At 38.9% G+C, this 14,870-nt stretch overlaps 1 protein-coding gene and 1 long non-coding RNA gene across 6 annotated transcripts in view; one reads left to right on the forward strand and one right to left on the reverse strand.

Moving 5' to 3' along the window:
• Positions 1-11,513, forward strand: part of PRORP (protein only RNase P catalytic subunit) — a 123,867-nt gene extending 112,354 nt beyond the window's left edge. For both annotated transcript variants that reach the window (XM_077909015.1, XM_077909016.1), the window contains exons 6-8: positions 7,041-7,189; positions 9,497-9,692; positions 11,191-11,513. In XM_077909015.1, coding sequence (XP_077765141.1) covers positions 7,041-7,189; positions 9,497-9,692; positions 11,191-11,322 — 477 coding nt within the window. In that variant the 3' untranslated portion in view covers positions 11,323-11,513. The remainder of the gene's footprint in view (positions 1-7,040; positions 7,190-9,496; positions 9,693-11,190) is intronic.
• Positions 1-14,870, reverse strand: part of LOC144320451 (uncharacterized) — a 78,628-nt gene that overhangs the window by 50,363 nt on the left and 13,395 nt on the right. For 2 of the 4 annotated variants that reach the window (XR_013386023.1, XR_013386024.1), the window contains one exon: positions 12,332-13,322. The exons of 1 other annotated variant lie outside the window; for it this stretch is intronic. This is a non-coding gene — a long non-coding RNA (uncharacterized LOC144320451). Of the gene's footprint in view, positions 1-12,331; positions 13,323-14,870 lie in introns of those variants that run through there. One more of the 4 variants, XR_013386025.1, reaches the window with a different exon arrangement.

Below are 14,870 nucleotides of genomic sequence, written 5' to 3' on the forward strand. Positions count from 1 at the left end.
AAGGATCCCTCCTGTTGCCCTGTTATAGCCACACCTACTTCCTGCCTGACCTCACCTCCAACTTAGCCTCCAGTTGCCACTAATCTATTCTCAATTTTTAGGATTTTCTCATTTCAGAAATGTTATATAAGGGGAATCGCAAGTACATAACCCTGTTTGGCTTTTTTCACACAACATAATTCTGTGAAGATCAATCCAGGTTGTTGCAGTATCAATACTTTGTTCCTTTTTATTGTCAATTAATATTCCATGATCTAGATGTACCAGTTTGTTTAACTATTCACCTATTAAAGGACATCTGGATTGTTTCCAGATATTGGCTATTAAGAATAAACATAAGTAGTTAAACATGTGTACAAGTGTCTGTGTGAACCTAAGTCTTCATTTCTCTGGGATAAATGTCCAGAAACACAATAACTTGGTCACATTAATAGTTGCATGTTTAGTTTTACAAGAATCTACCAAACCATTTCTAGAGTGACTGTACCATTTTACATTCCTACCAGTGGTATATGAGTGATTCAGTTTTTCCGTATCCTCACCAACATTTGGTGTTATTACTATTTTTTATTTTAGGCATTCTGATAGGTGTGTGGTGATACCTCATTGAGTTATAATTTGCATTTCCCTGATGGCTAATAATGTAGGATATCTTTTCATATACTTGTATATCATCCATGTCTTTGGTGAAAGGTCTTTGGGGTTTGTTTTGTTTTATTTTTAAGTAAACTCTACCCCCAGCTTGGGGCTTGATCCCGAGATCAAGAGTCGCATGTCCTACCAACTGAGCCAAAGGTGCCCCAAAAGGACTTTGTTCAAGTTTTATTTGGATTGTTTGCACATTTTTTAACTGTTTTGAGTTTTGAGAGATCTTTATATGTTCTAGATACCACTTCTCTTTTTTTGTATATTTTTTTATTGGAGTTTGATTTGCCAACATACAGTAGTATAACACCCAGTGCTCATCCTGTCCAGTGCCCCCCTCAGTGCCCATCACCCAGTCACCCCAACCCCCCCCCCACCTCCCTTTTCACCACCCCTTGTTTGTTTTCCAGAGTTAGGAGTCTCTCATGTTCTGTCACCCTCTCTGATATTTCCCACTCATTTTCTCTCCTTTCCCCTTTAATCCCTTTCACTATTTTTTTGTATTCCCCGAATGAATGAAACCATATAATGTTTGTGTTTCTCTGATTGACTTACTACACTCAGCATAATACCCTCCAGTTCCATCCACGTCGAAGCAAATGGTGGGTATTCGTCCTTTCTGATGGCTGAGTAATATTCCATTGTATACATAGACCACATCTTCTTTATCCATTCATCTGTCGATGGGTACCGAGGCTCCTTCCACAGTTTGGCTATTGTGGACATTGCTGCTATAAACATTGGGGTGCAGGTGTCCTGCCATTTCACTGCATCTGTGTCTTTGGGGTAAATCTCAGCAGTGCAATTGCTGGGTCATAGGGCAGATCTATTTTTAACTCTTTGAGGAACCTCCACACAGTTTTCCAGAATGGCTGCACCAGTTCACATTCCCACCAACAGTGCAAGAGCGTTCTAGATACCACTTCTTTGTTGAATATGTAGTTGCAAGTATTTTCTCCCAATCTATAACTTGTCTTTTTCATCTTTTTAACAGGACCTTTCATAAAGGAAACAGTTTTAATTCTGATGAAGTCCAATTTATCAATGTTTCGTTTTCTGCATACAGTCTTAGATGTCAAGTCTGAGAACTCTGTGTAGCTCTCTATCATGAAGATTTTTCTCCTCAGTTTTTTTTTCTAACTTTATAGTTTGTTTTACATTTAAGTCCATGGTATATTTTGATTTAGTTTTTTATATAAGATATGAGATTTAGGGACCCCTGGGTGGCGCAAAAATTTTTAAAAAATTAAAAAAAAAAAGATATGAGATTTAAATAGAGTTTTATTTTTTACTTATTTTTTACTTATTGATGTCCAATTGTTTCAGCAGTACTTGGCATATTTGTGTGGGTCTATTTCTGGCTCATCTATTGTTCTATTGATCTATATGCCTACCCCTCTACCGGTATCACAGAATTTAAATTACTTTAGCTCTATAATAAGGCTTAAGATGAGGTAAACTGCTTCTTCCCACTTTTTTTTTTTTCAAAATTGTTTTAGCTGTTCTTTTTTGCCTTACCATATAAGTTTATAATAATCCTGTCTATATCCATCAAAAAATCTTGCTGGGATTTTGGTAGGAATTACATTAAAACCCACATATGGATTTGGAAAGAATTGACCTCTTTACTATTTTGAGTCTTCCAATCCATGAATATGGATAGTGTTGTTTTGAGCTCTTCCATATACTTGCTGGTTTTCTGTCTAGGTCTTCTCCCAGTTGTTGAGAGAGGAGTATTGAAGCCTCCAACTATAACTATAGATTTGCCTATTTCAGCTTTACATTCTGTCAGCTTTTGCTTCACATATTTTGCAGCTCTGTTGTTTGGTGCACACACATTTAGAATTGCTATGTCTTCTTGGTAGATTGATCTTTTTATCACATAATGTCTGTCTGCATGTCTAGTAGTAATTTTCTTTGCTCTGACTTCTACTTTATTTGATATTAATGTAGCCACTCTGGCTTTCCTTTGAGGAATAGTTTGCATGATTTAACTTATTCTACCCTTTAACTTTCCACCAGCTTCTATTTTTATATTTGTTTTTTTTTTATAAATTTTTTTAAAAATTTTTATTTATTTATGATAGTCACAGAGAGAGAGAGGCAGAGACACAGGCAGAGGGAGAAGCAGGCTCCATGCACCAGGAGCCCGACGCGGGATTCGATCCCGGGTCTCCAGGATCGCGCCCTGGGCCAAAGGCAGGCGCCAAACCGCTGCGCCACCCAGGGATCCCTATTTTTATATTTGAAATGAGTTTCTTTTAGATAGTATGTAGTTGGATTATGTTTTTTATTTAGTTTTATTTTTTTAATTTATGATAGTCATATATATATAGAGAGAGAGAGAGGCAGAGACACAGGCAGAGGGAGAAGCAGGCTCCATGCACCGGGAGCCTGACGTGGGATTCGATCCCGGGTCTCCAGGATCGCGCCCTGGGCCAAAGGCAGGCGCCAAACCCCTGCGCCACCCAGGGATCCCAAGGATTATGTTTTTTAATGCACTCTGCCAGCTTCTTTTAATTGGGGTATTAAAAACCCTTTATATTTCATGTTATTATTGAACTGTTAGGATTTATGTGTGCCATTTTATTTTTTGATTTTTATCATCTCTATTTTGTGTTTTTGTTTAATTTTTCTTGCCTTCCTATGTATGTGTATACACACACACACACACACACACACACAATATCACAATCTGCTGGTGTCATCATTGTACAAGTTTTCTATCTTGCCAGATGGTCTCCTTCCTGGTCCTTTGGCTAGAGAAAATAGACCTTTGGTGGGCTCTTTTTGTCTGTACCCATCGGCATTTTGGGGTTTCTGGCTCCAAGTCTAGGATATATGAGGCAAAATGGAAATCTAGGGAACTCACTGCCATGTCATTCTTCATGCCCCCAGTACTCTAGCCAGTCTGGTTTTTTCTCTTTACCTTTCATGGTCTTCTTTTTCTTAATTTCTGATTTTTTTTTCTTTATTTGGAAAATAGGCATAAATTTCATTTTATGCCATATTTTTGTTTTGTTTTGTTTTTTGTTTTTTTTTTTATGCCATATTTTTTAAAGCAATATCCACAACCAACATGGGGCTTAAACTTAAAACCTCAAGATCAAGAGTCTCATGTTCCACGACTGAGCCAGCCAGGTGTCCCTATACTGTAGTTTATATCTTAAACGTGTTTGATTTTTGGAAACATCAAACTTTCAAAGTATTTCTGGGTTTGTTTTGTATAATATCTGGGGGTTTTAGTTGTACTTAGTGGCAGAGATAGGAAAATGTAGATTTACTCCCATCTTCCCAGAAGTGGAAATCCCTCCCATTTTTATTTTTGTTCTAATATAGAATTAATGTAAATTTTCTTTTTCTTTACTGTTCTGAGTATACCTATGACTCTGACCTAGCCCACTGGATCCAGCCTTGGAATTTACCTCAAAGGAAGTTGACTCATAGCTAGACTGTCAATAGTTTCAGGCCAGTGCTTTTTTCTGTATACTCTTCTTTCTTTCCTGTGTCTTTCATTTATTCTTCTTTGTTTGCATTGTTTCAGAGAGAGAGCTGCTGCTAGTCGACACCTCTAAGCCACAAGATGGTGCCCCAGAGCAGTTCAAGTTAATCCTTTTCTGTTCTCTGGGCCCCTGTTTTTAACATGGTATTAGTAAACTTAAGGCCATTTATCTAAACCAGAGTATAGCTCTGAAGACTCAGTTGTATTTTTCTTTAAGCCATGTACGGAAGCCAGTTGCATGGAAATTTAAGCAATCAATATCAAAAAATGTTTTTGTTTGATTAGGGGGGGCATCTTTTAATTCGGTAGGAATTCATATGGAAAATTTTAAAAGTAATTGTAATTTATCTTCAAGAATCCAGTTGCTATTTTGTAATTGGGCTCACTGAAAATAATCTGTAATTTCAACATAGCTTTAGGAAAGGACCGTTATAGAGGTGCCTGGGTGGCTCCATCTGCTAAGCAGTTAAGTGTCTGACTTGGGCTCAGGTCATGATCTCAGTGTCCTGGAATTGAGCCATGCATTGGGTCCTGCCTCGTGCTCAGCAGGGAGTCTGCTTGTCCCTCCCCCCTGCTCATGCTTTCCCTCTCTCGAATAAATAAAATCTTTAAAAATACATAATAAAGTAAGTAGATAGAAAGAAAAAGGAAGAAAAGAATGTTACAAGTACTTTCTGAAGGAGATGCACCTCTGAGTATCTTTTGAGGTATTTGGATCGATGAGCCAAACTTTCTTATAGTGTAGATGTTTGTTTTTGATTGCTAGCCTTAACTTTTAAAATGATGGCTTAAAAAAATAAATAAAATGATGGCAGGGCTTCCTGGGTGGCTCAGTGGTTTAGTGCTGCCTTCAGCCCCAGGGTGTGATCCTGGAGACCTGGGATCGAGTCCCACGTTGGGCTCCATGCATGGAGCCTGCTTCTCCCTCTGCCTGTGTCTTTGCCTCTCTCTCTGTGTCTCTCATGAATAAATAAATAAAATATTAAAAATTAAATTAAATTAAATGATGGCTTATAAGCTTATAAGATTATATAAAAATGTACGGAATAAAACCACTGTTAAATACATGTTAACAGTCTTTGGGTGGTAAGATTTTAAAGAGAGAGAGATTTTATTTATAGGAGAGAAAAAGAGAACAGGGTAGGCAGAGGGAAAGGGAGAAGCAGGCTCCCTGCTGAGCAGGGAGCCCGTTTAACCCACTGAGCCACCCAGGTACCCCAGAGACCAAGTATCTTAAAATTTTGTAGGTTGAGATACCTACCATGTGCCTTATAATTAGAGAAACCTGGGAAATAACTGTTGAATGAACACAGAAGCCACTATCCCTAGCTTTGAAGGAAAGAATCATATTTTACTAGTTTTAAGCTTTGGGTTTAGAGGCTTTACACTGACTGGTCTTGGTATACTTTTCTGCTTAAGTATTAGCACACATTCAGTGGGCAAGTTGTGTCCATTCTGTCTTAATTCTAGAACTACTAATTAGAGATAATAAAGCCATCTGCAATTTCCTAAAATAAGATTAGTAATGGAGTAGGATGGACAATGTAAATCCAAAGCATTAAGCAGTAATACTAAAAATTTGGCCCTTGCTAAATTTATTCTTAAATTGTTAGAGAATCTACATAGATATTATACTAACAGTGCTAAAACTATATTTGACAACTGACCAAATAAACGAATGAAGTTTTATTGATTAAGGAATTTTAAATAATATTCTAAAAATCTACAGGGGAAGAAATTATGAGTGAAGAGAAGCTAGATTAAAATCAGTGCCCTTGGGATCCCTGGGTGGCGCAGCGGTTTGGCGCCTGCCTTTGGCCCAGGGCGCGATCCTGGAGACCCAGGATCGAATCCCACGTCGGGTTCCCGGTGCATGGAGCCTGCTTCTCCTTCTGCCTGTGTCTCTGCCTCTCTCTCTCTCTCTGTGTGACTATCATAAATAAATAAAAAAATAAAAAATAAAATAAAATAAAATAAAATAAAATCAGTGCCCTTTCCAACCATGACTCAAGAAAATTAATTTCTTCGTGACTTTTAACGCATGATTTTCATAGGCTCAGCAATTATTATAAATAACTTTTATATTTCTGATATTGTATAACAATTTACAATTTTTCATTAACTTCTTTTTTTAGTAATATCCATTGATAACTTAGTTTAGTACATTGTAAACAAAAGTAATCTATAGACTTCTTATGAAAGGTTGAATGTAGGCAAGCTTACCAAAGTACCAGATTTGCTAAAAATCCAGACTTTTGAGAAGTGGTCATGTGCACACAAGATGAGTGGGAAGTAGAGAAAATGGGAGTAAATTCACTGAAAAGGAGACTAGAGAATAGAAACTGACAGAGCTTTGAGTGGAAAAAAAGATTTCAGTGAAAGGTAGCAGTCTTAACAAAATCATGACACAGAAAAGTTGGCTGAAAAGACGCTTTATAGACTAGCCATATACAAATTTAAAAAAAAAGAAGTAGAACCCTTTATTCAAATGGAAACTTATGCAGAGTTCTGATATGTAAGTATATAAAAGCTGAGCTGTTTTGGTTGAAACAGGTTGGGGACTAAAACCCATCCTTGAACCTTCCTGTATCTATCCCAGTGTGCTCTGTGAAATAGACATTAAAAACAACTCATCTTGTCTGGGCTTAGAGAACCCCTCCCTAGACCCAGTGAAAAGTAGCCTGACCAGTAGGCAGGTATTAGTTAGACTTTAATTTGTAATAAGGAAGCATTTTCTTCAGGCTTACAAAGATGGAAAATTATTTTAAGGAATGTTTTCTCACCCCTTACCAGGAAAGAGTATTTTACCATTGAATCTACTAGCTGGAAGAATCACTCCACTTACTTGAGATTCTTCCCTTGGCCTTCTTGGGCACTGGTTTTGTGTTTTTAGCTCTTGGATGTGGTCTCTCAACTAGCCAAGCAGAATCTGGAACTGCTGGTCCTGGGCCGAAAGCACATGCTAACACAGCACTCCAGGTGGAGAAAGGATGAGATGAAAATGGTACAAAAACAAGCCAGCTGCTTTTTTGCTGACAACATGTAAGTACTGAAAGTTCTAGGTGAATTACACTAGGCCCAAGTCATCTGCTTGTTAGTTACCTATATTCACCATTTTTAAAGTGCCTGTGTAATGAATCCAAAAAAAGATTTGAGGCAGCTTATAAAAATATATTTCCTACACAGGATAAATTTAAATAGATGAAATCAGGAGAAAGGAGAAGTAGGATGAAGATAAAGTCAGAAGTGAGATGAGTACACAGAATGCATGCCATTTAGGTCCTACCTAAATCATTAAGCAAATATTATATAAAGATGAAAACCTTCTGTGTTCTTGGAAAACAACAGTTCACCAAGTCCCTGCCTTCATGGGATTTAAACAGGTAAACAAATTAAAAAGTAATGTAATTCTAGGCAGTGATCAAGGCTAAAGACAATAAAGCAGAATAAATAGGTAAAAAAGGATAAGGGAAGGGGTAGGATTTGGTGGTCAGGAATAGCACATATGCTTTCTATGTATTTGGTGCCCTGCCACAGTTTTATATGTATCAGGGCACCAAGTACATAGAAAGTATATATGTAGTGCTCTCATCATCACTATTATATTTCTTAGGTAGAAGAATTGGATAAATGCAGCAATAAAACCAAAAAGCCTGTTGGAAATTGGTCTCATACTTGGTTTGAGACTTGTACTTATTGCGTCCATTAAAGTGACCTTCTATGGCTTCAGATTTGAATACTTAAGTTTTAACATTAATTCTATTTTCCACCAACGTGCCAAATAAGTCTTTTCAGACGTACATTACAGAGAATAGTATAGTGAATCCCCATGTAACTGTCACCCAGCTCCAACAATTACCATCATTTTTCTAATCTTGTTCCATTTAATCCCCTATGTTTTTTTCTTTTTTTCTTTCCCTCTCTCTTTTTCCTGGAGATTTTTTTTTAAAGATTTATTTATTTATTTATGATAGACACAGAGAGAGAAAGAGGCAGAGACACAGGAGGAGAGAGAAGCAGGCTCCACGCCAGGAGCCCGACGTGGGACTCAAACCCGGGACCCCAGGATCGCGCCCTGGGCCAAAGGCAGGCACTAAACCGCTGAGCCACCCAGGGATCCCCTTTCCTGGAGATTTTTAAGGCAGACAGATTCCAGTCATTTATCATTTCATTCCAAATAGTTTAGAATAAAATAAACACTAGGGATCCCTGGGTGGCGCAGCAGTTTGGCACCTGCCTTTGACCCAGGGCGCGATCCTGGAGACCCGGGATCGAATCCCACGTCGGGCTCCCAGTGCATGGAGCCTGCTTCTCTCTCTGCCTGTGTCTCTGCCTCTCTCTCTCTCTCTCTCTCTCTGTGACTATCATAAGTAAATAAAAATTTTTTAAAAATAAATAAATAAATAAACACTAAAATGTCCTACTTTGGGTCATTTGGATCAAGGCAAAAGACCTATCACATGCTGAAGTCCTAATCTGAGTCAAGGCAGCTACTACTGTTCTTACAGCACACAGTACTCCAGTGGTAAGTGCCGAAGTTGAGGGTCCATTGGAGACTCTGAGTCACTGACTCTTCTCAAAGCAGGAGATGCCTTCGGGTGCTGATCTGGGTGACTTCCCAGAAGCTACTTTGAGATACCAATTTTAGCTTTGAGGGCAGCCCATTATTTTTGGTAACTTGCAAGCAAGTGTCATCCTGCCCTGTTACTATTATGAACATTTTTTTAGTTTGAGTGAGGAAAGCGGGGGAAGGGTGTGCTCTGTGGTGGATAAGGCAAATAGGAACAGCATCTGGGGCACACAGAGACCAACTTTTGAATGAGAAGAGAGGATAATTGTTAGAATTCTCCATTTTAGTGGAAGAGCCCAATTGAGCTAAGGTGAATATTTGCATTCCCTTCCCTTTAGCTTTCATTCTGTATTCTAGATAGTGCTGTCAACTAGCAAAGGACTTGGAGGTGGTTAGTTTATAAGCATCACTGAAATCATGTCAGTTAAGAATGCAGAGCATCAGGGTGCCTGCCTGGGTGGCTCAGTCAGTTAAACGTCTGCCTTCAGCTCGGGTCATGATTTTAGGGTCCTGGGATCAATTCCTGCATTGGGCTCCCTGCTCAGTGGGGAGTCTGCTGCTGCTTCTCCTTTTGCCCCTCCCCCAGCTGGTGTTCTCTCTTTCTGTCTCTTAAGTAAGTAAATAAAATCTTTAAAAAAAAAAAAAAAGGGAAAGAAAAGAAAAGAATGCGGAGCACCTCTAAAGAAAGTAGAATAAGAAGTAAAAAGCATGGTAAAGAATTCTGTACTCTGCTTCCTTGGGGTTATGTTTGATTGTATTCTTTCTTATGCCTGGCTCAGCTCAGAGGACGATCCATTCCTTCTCTATGCCACGCTGCACTCGGGGAACCACTGCAAGTTTATCACCAAAGATCTGATGCGGGACCACAAGGCCTGTCTACACAATGCCAAGACCCAGCACCTCTTCTTTAAGTGGCAGCGGGGACATCAGCTAGCAATTCTTAATAGGCTTCCAGGATCAAAAATAATCTTTCAGGTATGTTATTTGTTCTCTACTTAATGTCAACAGAATCCAGAATATAATAAAAATGTGGCATAGTAAAAGAATGTTGCAATTAGTTGAAGGTTCTGAATGCTTTATTTTTCTCAGCTGCAGTTTGGTATTTGGAATTAGCCAGTTCCTGGAAACAGAAAGTCAGCCAGGGCAAAAGTTTTCATAGACCAGCCCCACATTAATTGATACATTGAAAACATCTGAGATGTCATCAGTTGTGACTTCAATTATGTTACCAATTATAACTCCTCATACATATTTTTTAATTTTCCTATTTATTTGCAATAGCTGAAAATTCCTTATCCCTTGTGGTCCATGAATACCTCTGCTAAGGAATTCCTTTTTCCTGTTAATCCACTTCAGCAGCACAGACTCAACTGAGTTTTCCTTTGATTCCAGTTTATATTCCTACAAATACAAGGAATGTCTCTTGTGTGAAAGCAAAGGGAGAAAATCCAAAGGAGAGTTATTATAGAAAAATACATTAGCCAGTAGTAAATATGGCTCAATGGTCAAAAAACATACAAAACAAGTCTGTATGAAAAATCAAGACTTTGGGAAATGATACAGAACAACTGACTTGGTTTTCTCAACAACAAAAAATTACAAGAAAAACAGAGATGAGAAGTAAAGGTCTAATTAAAATTAAGAAATAATTCAGTCATGATGTAACAACCTAATTTCAATGCCTATTCAAAGAAATCAACTGTAAAATATATGCATGCACATGTAACAATTGGAGAATATGAACAGTAGACATGATAAGGAATTATTAACTCTTAAGTGTAATAATAGTATTGAACTTATATTCACAAAATAGACCCTTATCTTTTAAGGGTACATACTAGGGATCCCTGGGTGGCACAGCGGTTTAGTGCCTGCCTTTGGCCCAGGGCGTGATCCTGGAGACCCGGGATCGAATCCCACATCAGGCTCCCGGTGCATGGAGCCTGCTTCTCCCTCTGCCTATGTCTCTGCCTCTCTCTCTCTCTCTCTGTGTGACTATCATAAATAAATGAAAAAAAAAAATTAAGGGTACATACTGAATATTACAGAAGTAATATAATGTCTGAGATTTGTTTCACAATAATCTTGAGGGGTGGTATGGATGAAACAAAATTAGCCACGTGTTGATAATGGTTGAAGCTGGGGGGGTGGCTGGGAGTTCATTTTACTATTTCTCTACTTTTATATATATATGAAATTTTTGTCTCACTGATAAAGGCAAGAAAAGGGATACTATAGCCTATAAATGTGATGTTCCTATAGAGAGCGTTTAACCTTAAAAATGAAACCCCCCCCAAAAAAAAGGAACCCCTAATACTAGGGTTTATCTTCACAGAGCTAGCTGCTCTTTGAAAATTCATTAAGTCAAAGAGAATACTCCTGAAGCAAACTGAGAAGTTGTCAGAAAAGAAAGGGAAATGGCCAGGTAACCCCTTAGTGTTCTCAATGTTTGGTTCCCTTTTTAATTCAACAGAATATTCCCAGTTATGACACAGTGGTGCAAACAACTGGAGACTCATGGCACATACCATATGATGACGACATGGTGGAAAGATATTCCTATGAAGTGCCAACCAAATGGCTTTGTCTTCACCGAAAGACATAAGGATTCTACTCTGCCCCATGCCAAACTTGTGTTTGGGGGCCCTTCTGGTTGGCATCAGAGCTCTTCAGTCAATGCTTGTTTAGAACATTGCTCCTGTGTGATCAAGTTTGTCCTGTTTGGTCCAGTTGGTTTGCATGTCAACAAATTGATTTTTTTTTAATTAAATAAAATATAAAATCTTTTCATAACAAGTTGCATTTGTTTCCGGAGACTTACCCAGAGTTGGGGAACTCAAGGTAGAATGAAGCCTGTTTCTCCTGTTGGGCCAGATATCCCACTTACTTGGGCAATAAGTGCTCTGATATCCATTTTGCTACTCCTGACCTCACCTTTCAGGTCCTGCAATAGTGGAACCAATGCATCTAGGCCTAGGCCGCTCATGTTGTATCTAAACGCCTTCTCCCATTTCCGGTATCTTCTCATCCTGTAAAGATTATCTCCCACTCACACTAAATCACTTAATGACCTCTGATAAATGGGCCAAGATATCAGAAGCTTCTTAGAGGATGCCTGGGTGGTTCAGCAGTTGAACATCTGTCTTCAGTTCAGGGCGTGATCCTGGAGTTCTGGGATTGAGTCTCACATCAGGCTCCCTGCATGGAGCCTGCTTCTCCCTCTGCCTATGGCTCTGCCTCTCTCTCACTCTCTCTGTCTTTCATGAATAAATAGATAAAATCTTTAAAAAACAAGAAAAAAAGCTGAATGCCTGGGTGGCTCAGCGGTTGAGCATCTGCCTTTGGCTCAGGATGTGATCCTGGATTCCTGGGATTGAGTCCCACATCGGGCTCCTTGCATGGAGCCTGCTTCTCCTCCCTCTGCCTGTGTCTCTGCCTCTCTTTCTGTGTCTCTCATGAATAATAAATAAAATCTTTAAAAAAATTACTCTAAAAATAATAAATAAATAAATTTAAAATTTAAAATTAAAAAAAAAGCTATTAGCTACTTTTACTTAACCACCCAATGATTTGGGTTGAAGAGAAAGGAGCAGTGCATTCTCTTTAGCCTCTGGTCATTTGTTCTTCATTCTACAATGCCTTTATTCAGATTGATTCAATATTTTATGAACACTATTAATTCCATCCCTTAGTATATGAGGGCTTTTTGAAGGATACAATTTTTTTTCCATTTAATCAAGTTTGACTTAGTTTAACAAAGTGATTAACTTTTCATATTTGCCTCTGTTTTACCTGCCTTCCAGCCAACTTACACCTCACGGGACCTTAATTTTAGCTGGAAATATTCATGTTCCAATACTTAATGTTCTTTACTTATTTGTACATACTGTATGATTTAATATTCAAGAATAGGCCAAGTCAATCTATGATAATAAAAATCACAATAGTAGTGCCTGAGGCAAGGGCACAAGAGAACTTTCTGGAGGGTGATAGAAAGTTCTATGTATTGATTTGGGTGATGCCAACTTATACACTTATGTGTATATTAGTCAAAATTTATCACACTAAACACTTTAAAATAGATGCATTTATAACAATGTATCCAAAAATGTTAACATCAAAAAGATAATTATTTAGGGGTGCCTGGGTGGCTTGGTCAGTTGAACGTCTGGCTCCTGGTTTTGGCTCAGGTCATGATCTCCTGGGTGGTGGAATGGAGCCCTGCATCAAGGAGTCTGCTTGAAGATTCTCTCTTCCTCTTCCTCTGCCCCTTCCATTCATGCTCTTTCTCTCAAATAAATGCATAAATACATAAAACCCTGGGACAACTGGCTGGCTCAGTCAGAAGAACATGAGACTAAATCTCAGGGTTGTGAGTTCAAGCCCCACATTGGGTGTAGAGATAACTAAAAAATTAGAATTAAATAAAATACCAATTTCTACTTGACAGGAATTGAAGTACATCTGTTCTTTGTCCAGGAGTTGGGGAAATCTAGGGCTGCTTAGGTAAATCACAGTGACACAGGACCCTGGGGAATGCAGAGATCTTCTGAAGGAAGGCGGCTTGCCCCAAACACATAGACTGTCCTTTTGTGTTCTGATCACCTGAGTGGAAGAAAAAAACTACCTGTCAAGCAAGGTCCAAGACAGTGAGAAGAGGAATTCTTTTAAAAGTCGTACTCAGGGGGATCCCTGGGTGGCTCAGCGGTTTGGCGCCTGCCTTTGGCCCGGGGGCGGCCCTGGAGTCCCGGATCTAGTCCCGCGGGACTCCCCGCATGGAGCCTGCTTCTCCCTCCTCCAGGGTCTCTGCCTCTCTCTCTCAATGTCTATCATAAATAAATAAATAAATCTTATAAATAAATAAATAAATAAAAAGTCGTGCTCTGGGGCATCCCTGGGTGGTTCAGTGGTTTAGCGCCTGCCTTCGGCCCAGGGCGTTATCCTCGAGTCCCGGGTCCAGTCCCACGTCGGGTGCCCTGCATGGAGCCTGCTTCTCCCTCTGTCTACGTCTCTGCCTCTCTCTGTGTGTCTCTCATGAATAAATAAATAAAATCTTAAAAAAAATAAAGCAGGAATGGAAAGAGTGTGTTATGTGGGCACCTGAATTCTGGTCCATCATGGTGAGTTTTATATTCATTTGCTAAAAATTAATATTATCAGGGTAATTGAGGGCAAAGTTCAGATCTGGTATTTTGGCCATCCTTCAGTAATTTGGAATTCTTAGAGTGAAAAACATCTAAGGGAGCCCTTGTGGGAATGACAGAGTACAGGAACATAGACAACTATGATGAAATGAACTTAGATTTAGGTATTCTTTCAGGCTGGGACCTAAGCAGATAGAGTTCTCAATAAGAGGGACCAGGCAGCTATTAGGGCCCCTGGTAACCCACAGCGTTGAGAGGAGTGTCTCCAGGTAAAACGGGACTACAAGTTAAATTTGAATTCCAGATAAATAACATTTTTTTTTAAGTAAAAATATATCTCAAGTATTGCAGGGACAGACTTACACTAAAAGTATGAGCTATCTGAAATTCACATTTAACAGGTCACTCTGTATTTTTATTTGCTACATCTGACAATCCTAGGTGAGAATTACATGGGAGTGTGAGCGATAGTGGGGAATGAAGCATCTGATAGTCCAGCAGTCCTACAGGAGGCAGGAAGGGATGAGTAAGAGGCACCTGGGTGGGGAAAGAAAGATGAGAAGACCAGCTTTTCCTTGCTTTGTCCCAGCCCGTGACAAGCAGTCTGCTTGAAGATATATTCTATAGAAGCAAAGGGACTTCCATTTAGAGATCTAAAGAAAGCCATAGAAAACAGTGAAATGAAAAAATACAGGAGAATACCAATGAGTAAATGCAGTAAATCTTGAGAAAAATCTTGAATTTCCTCTTATCATATCTATTTCATGGTATTTCAAAATTCCCTAAAGCTCTCTCTCCTGAGGTTTGTTCTTTGTTGGCAATTTTCCATCTGATGGGTGCTTCCAGAGATCCCACATTCACAACTTGCATTCAACCAGGAATTGATATAAACAGGAAGACAATTATCTAGTCACTGATGGCAGCTAAAAATAGTTTGTGTTGCTATCAGAGTATTGTCAGTACACTCTTATCAAATGAATTGTTATTAAGGTAACCATGATAATTTGTT

This window comes from Canis aureus, chromosome 9 (assembly GCF_053574225.1).
Source record: "Canis aureus isolate CA01 chromosome 9, VMU_Caureus_v.1.0, whole genome shotgun sequence".
In the NCBI taxonomy this organism is placed as follows: Eukaryota; Metazoa; Chordata; class Mammalia; order Carnivora; family Canidae; genus Canis; species Canis aureus.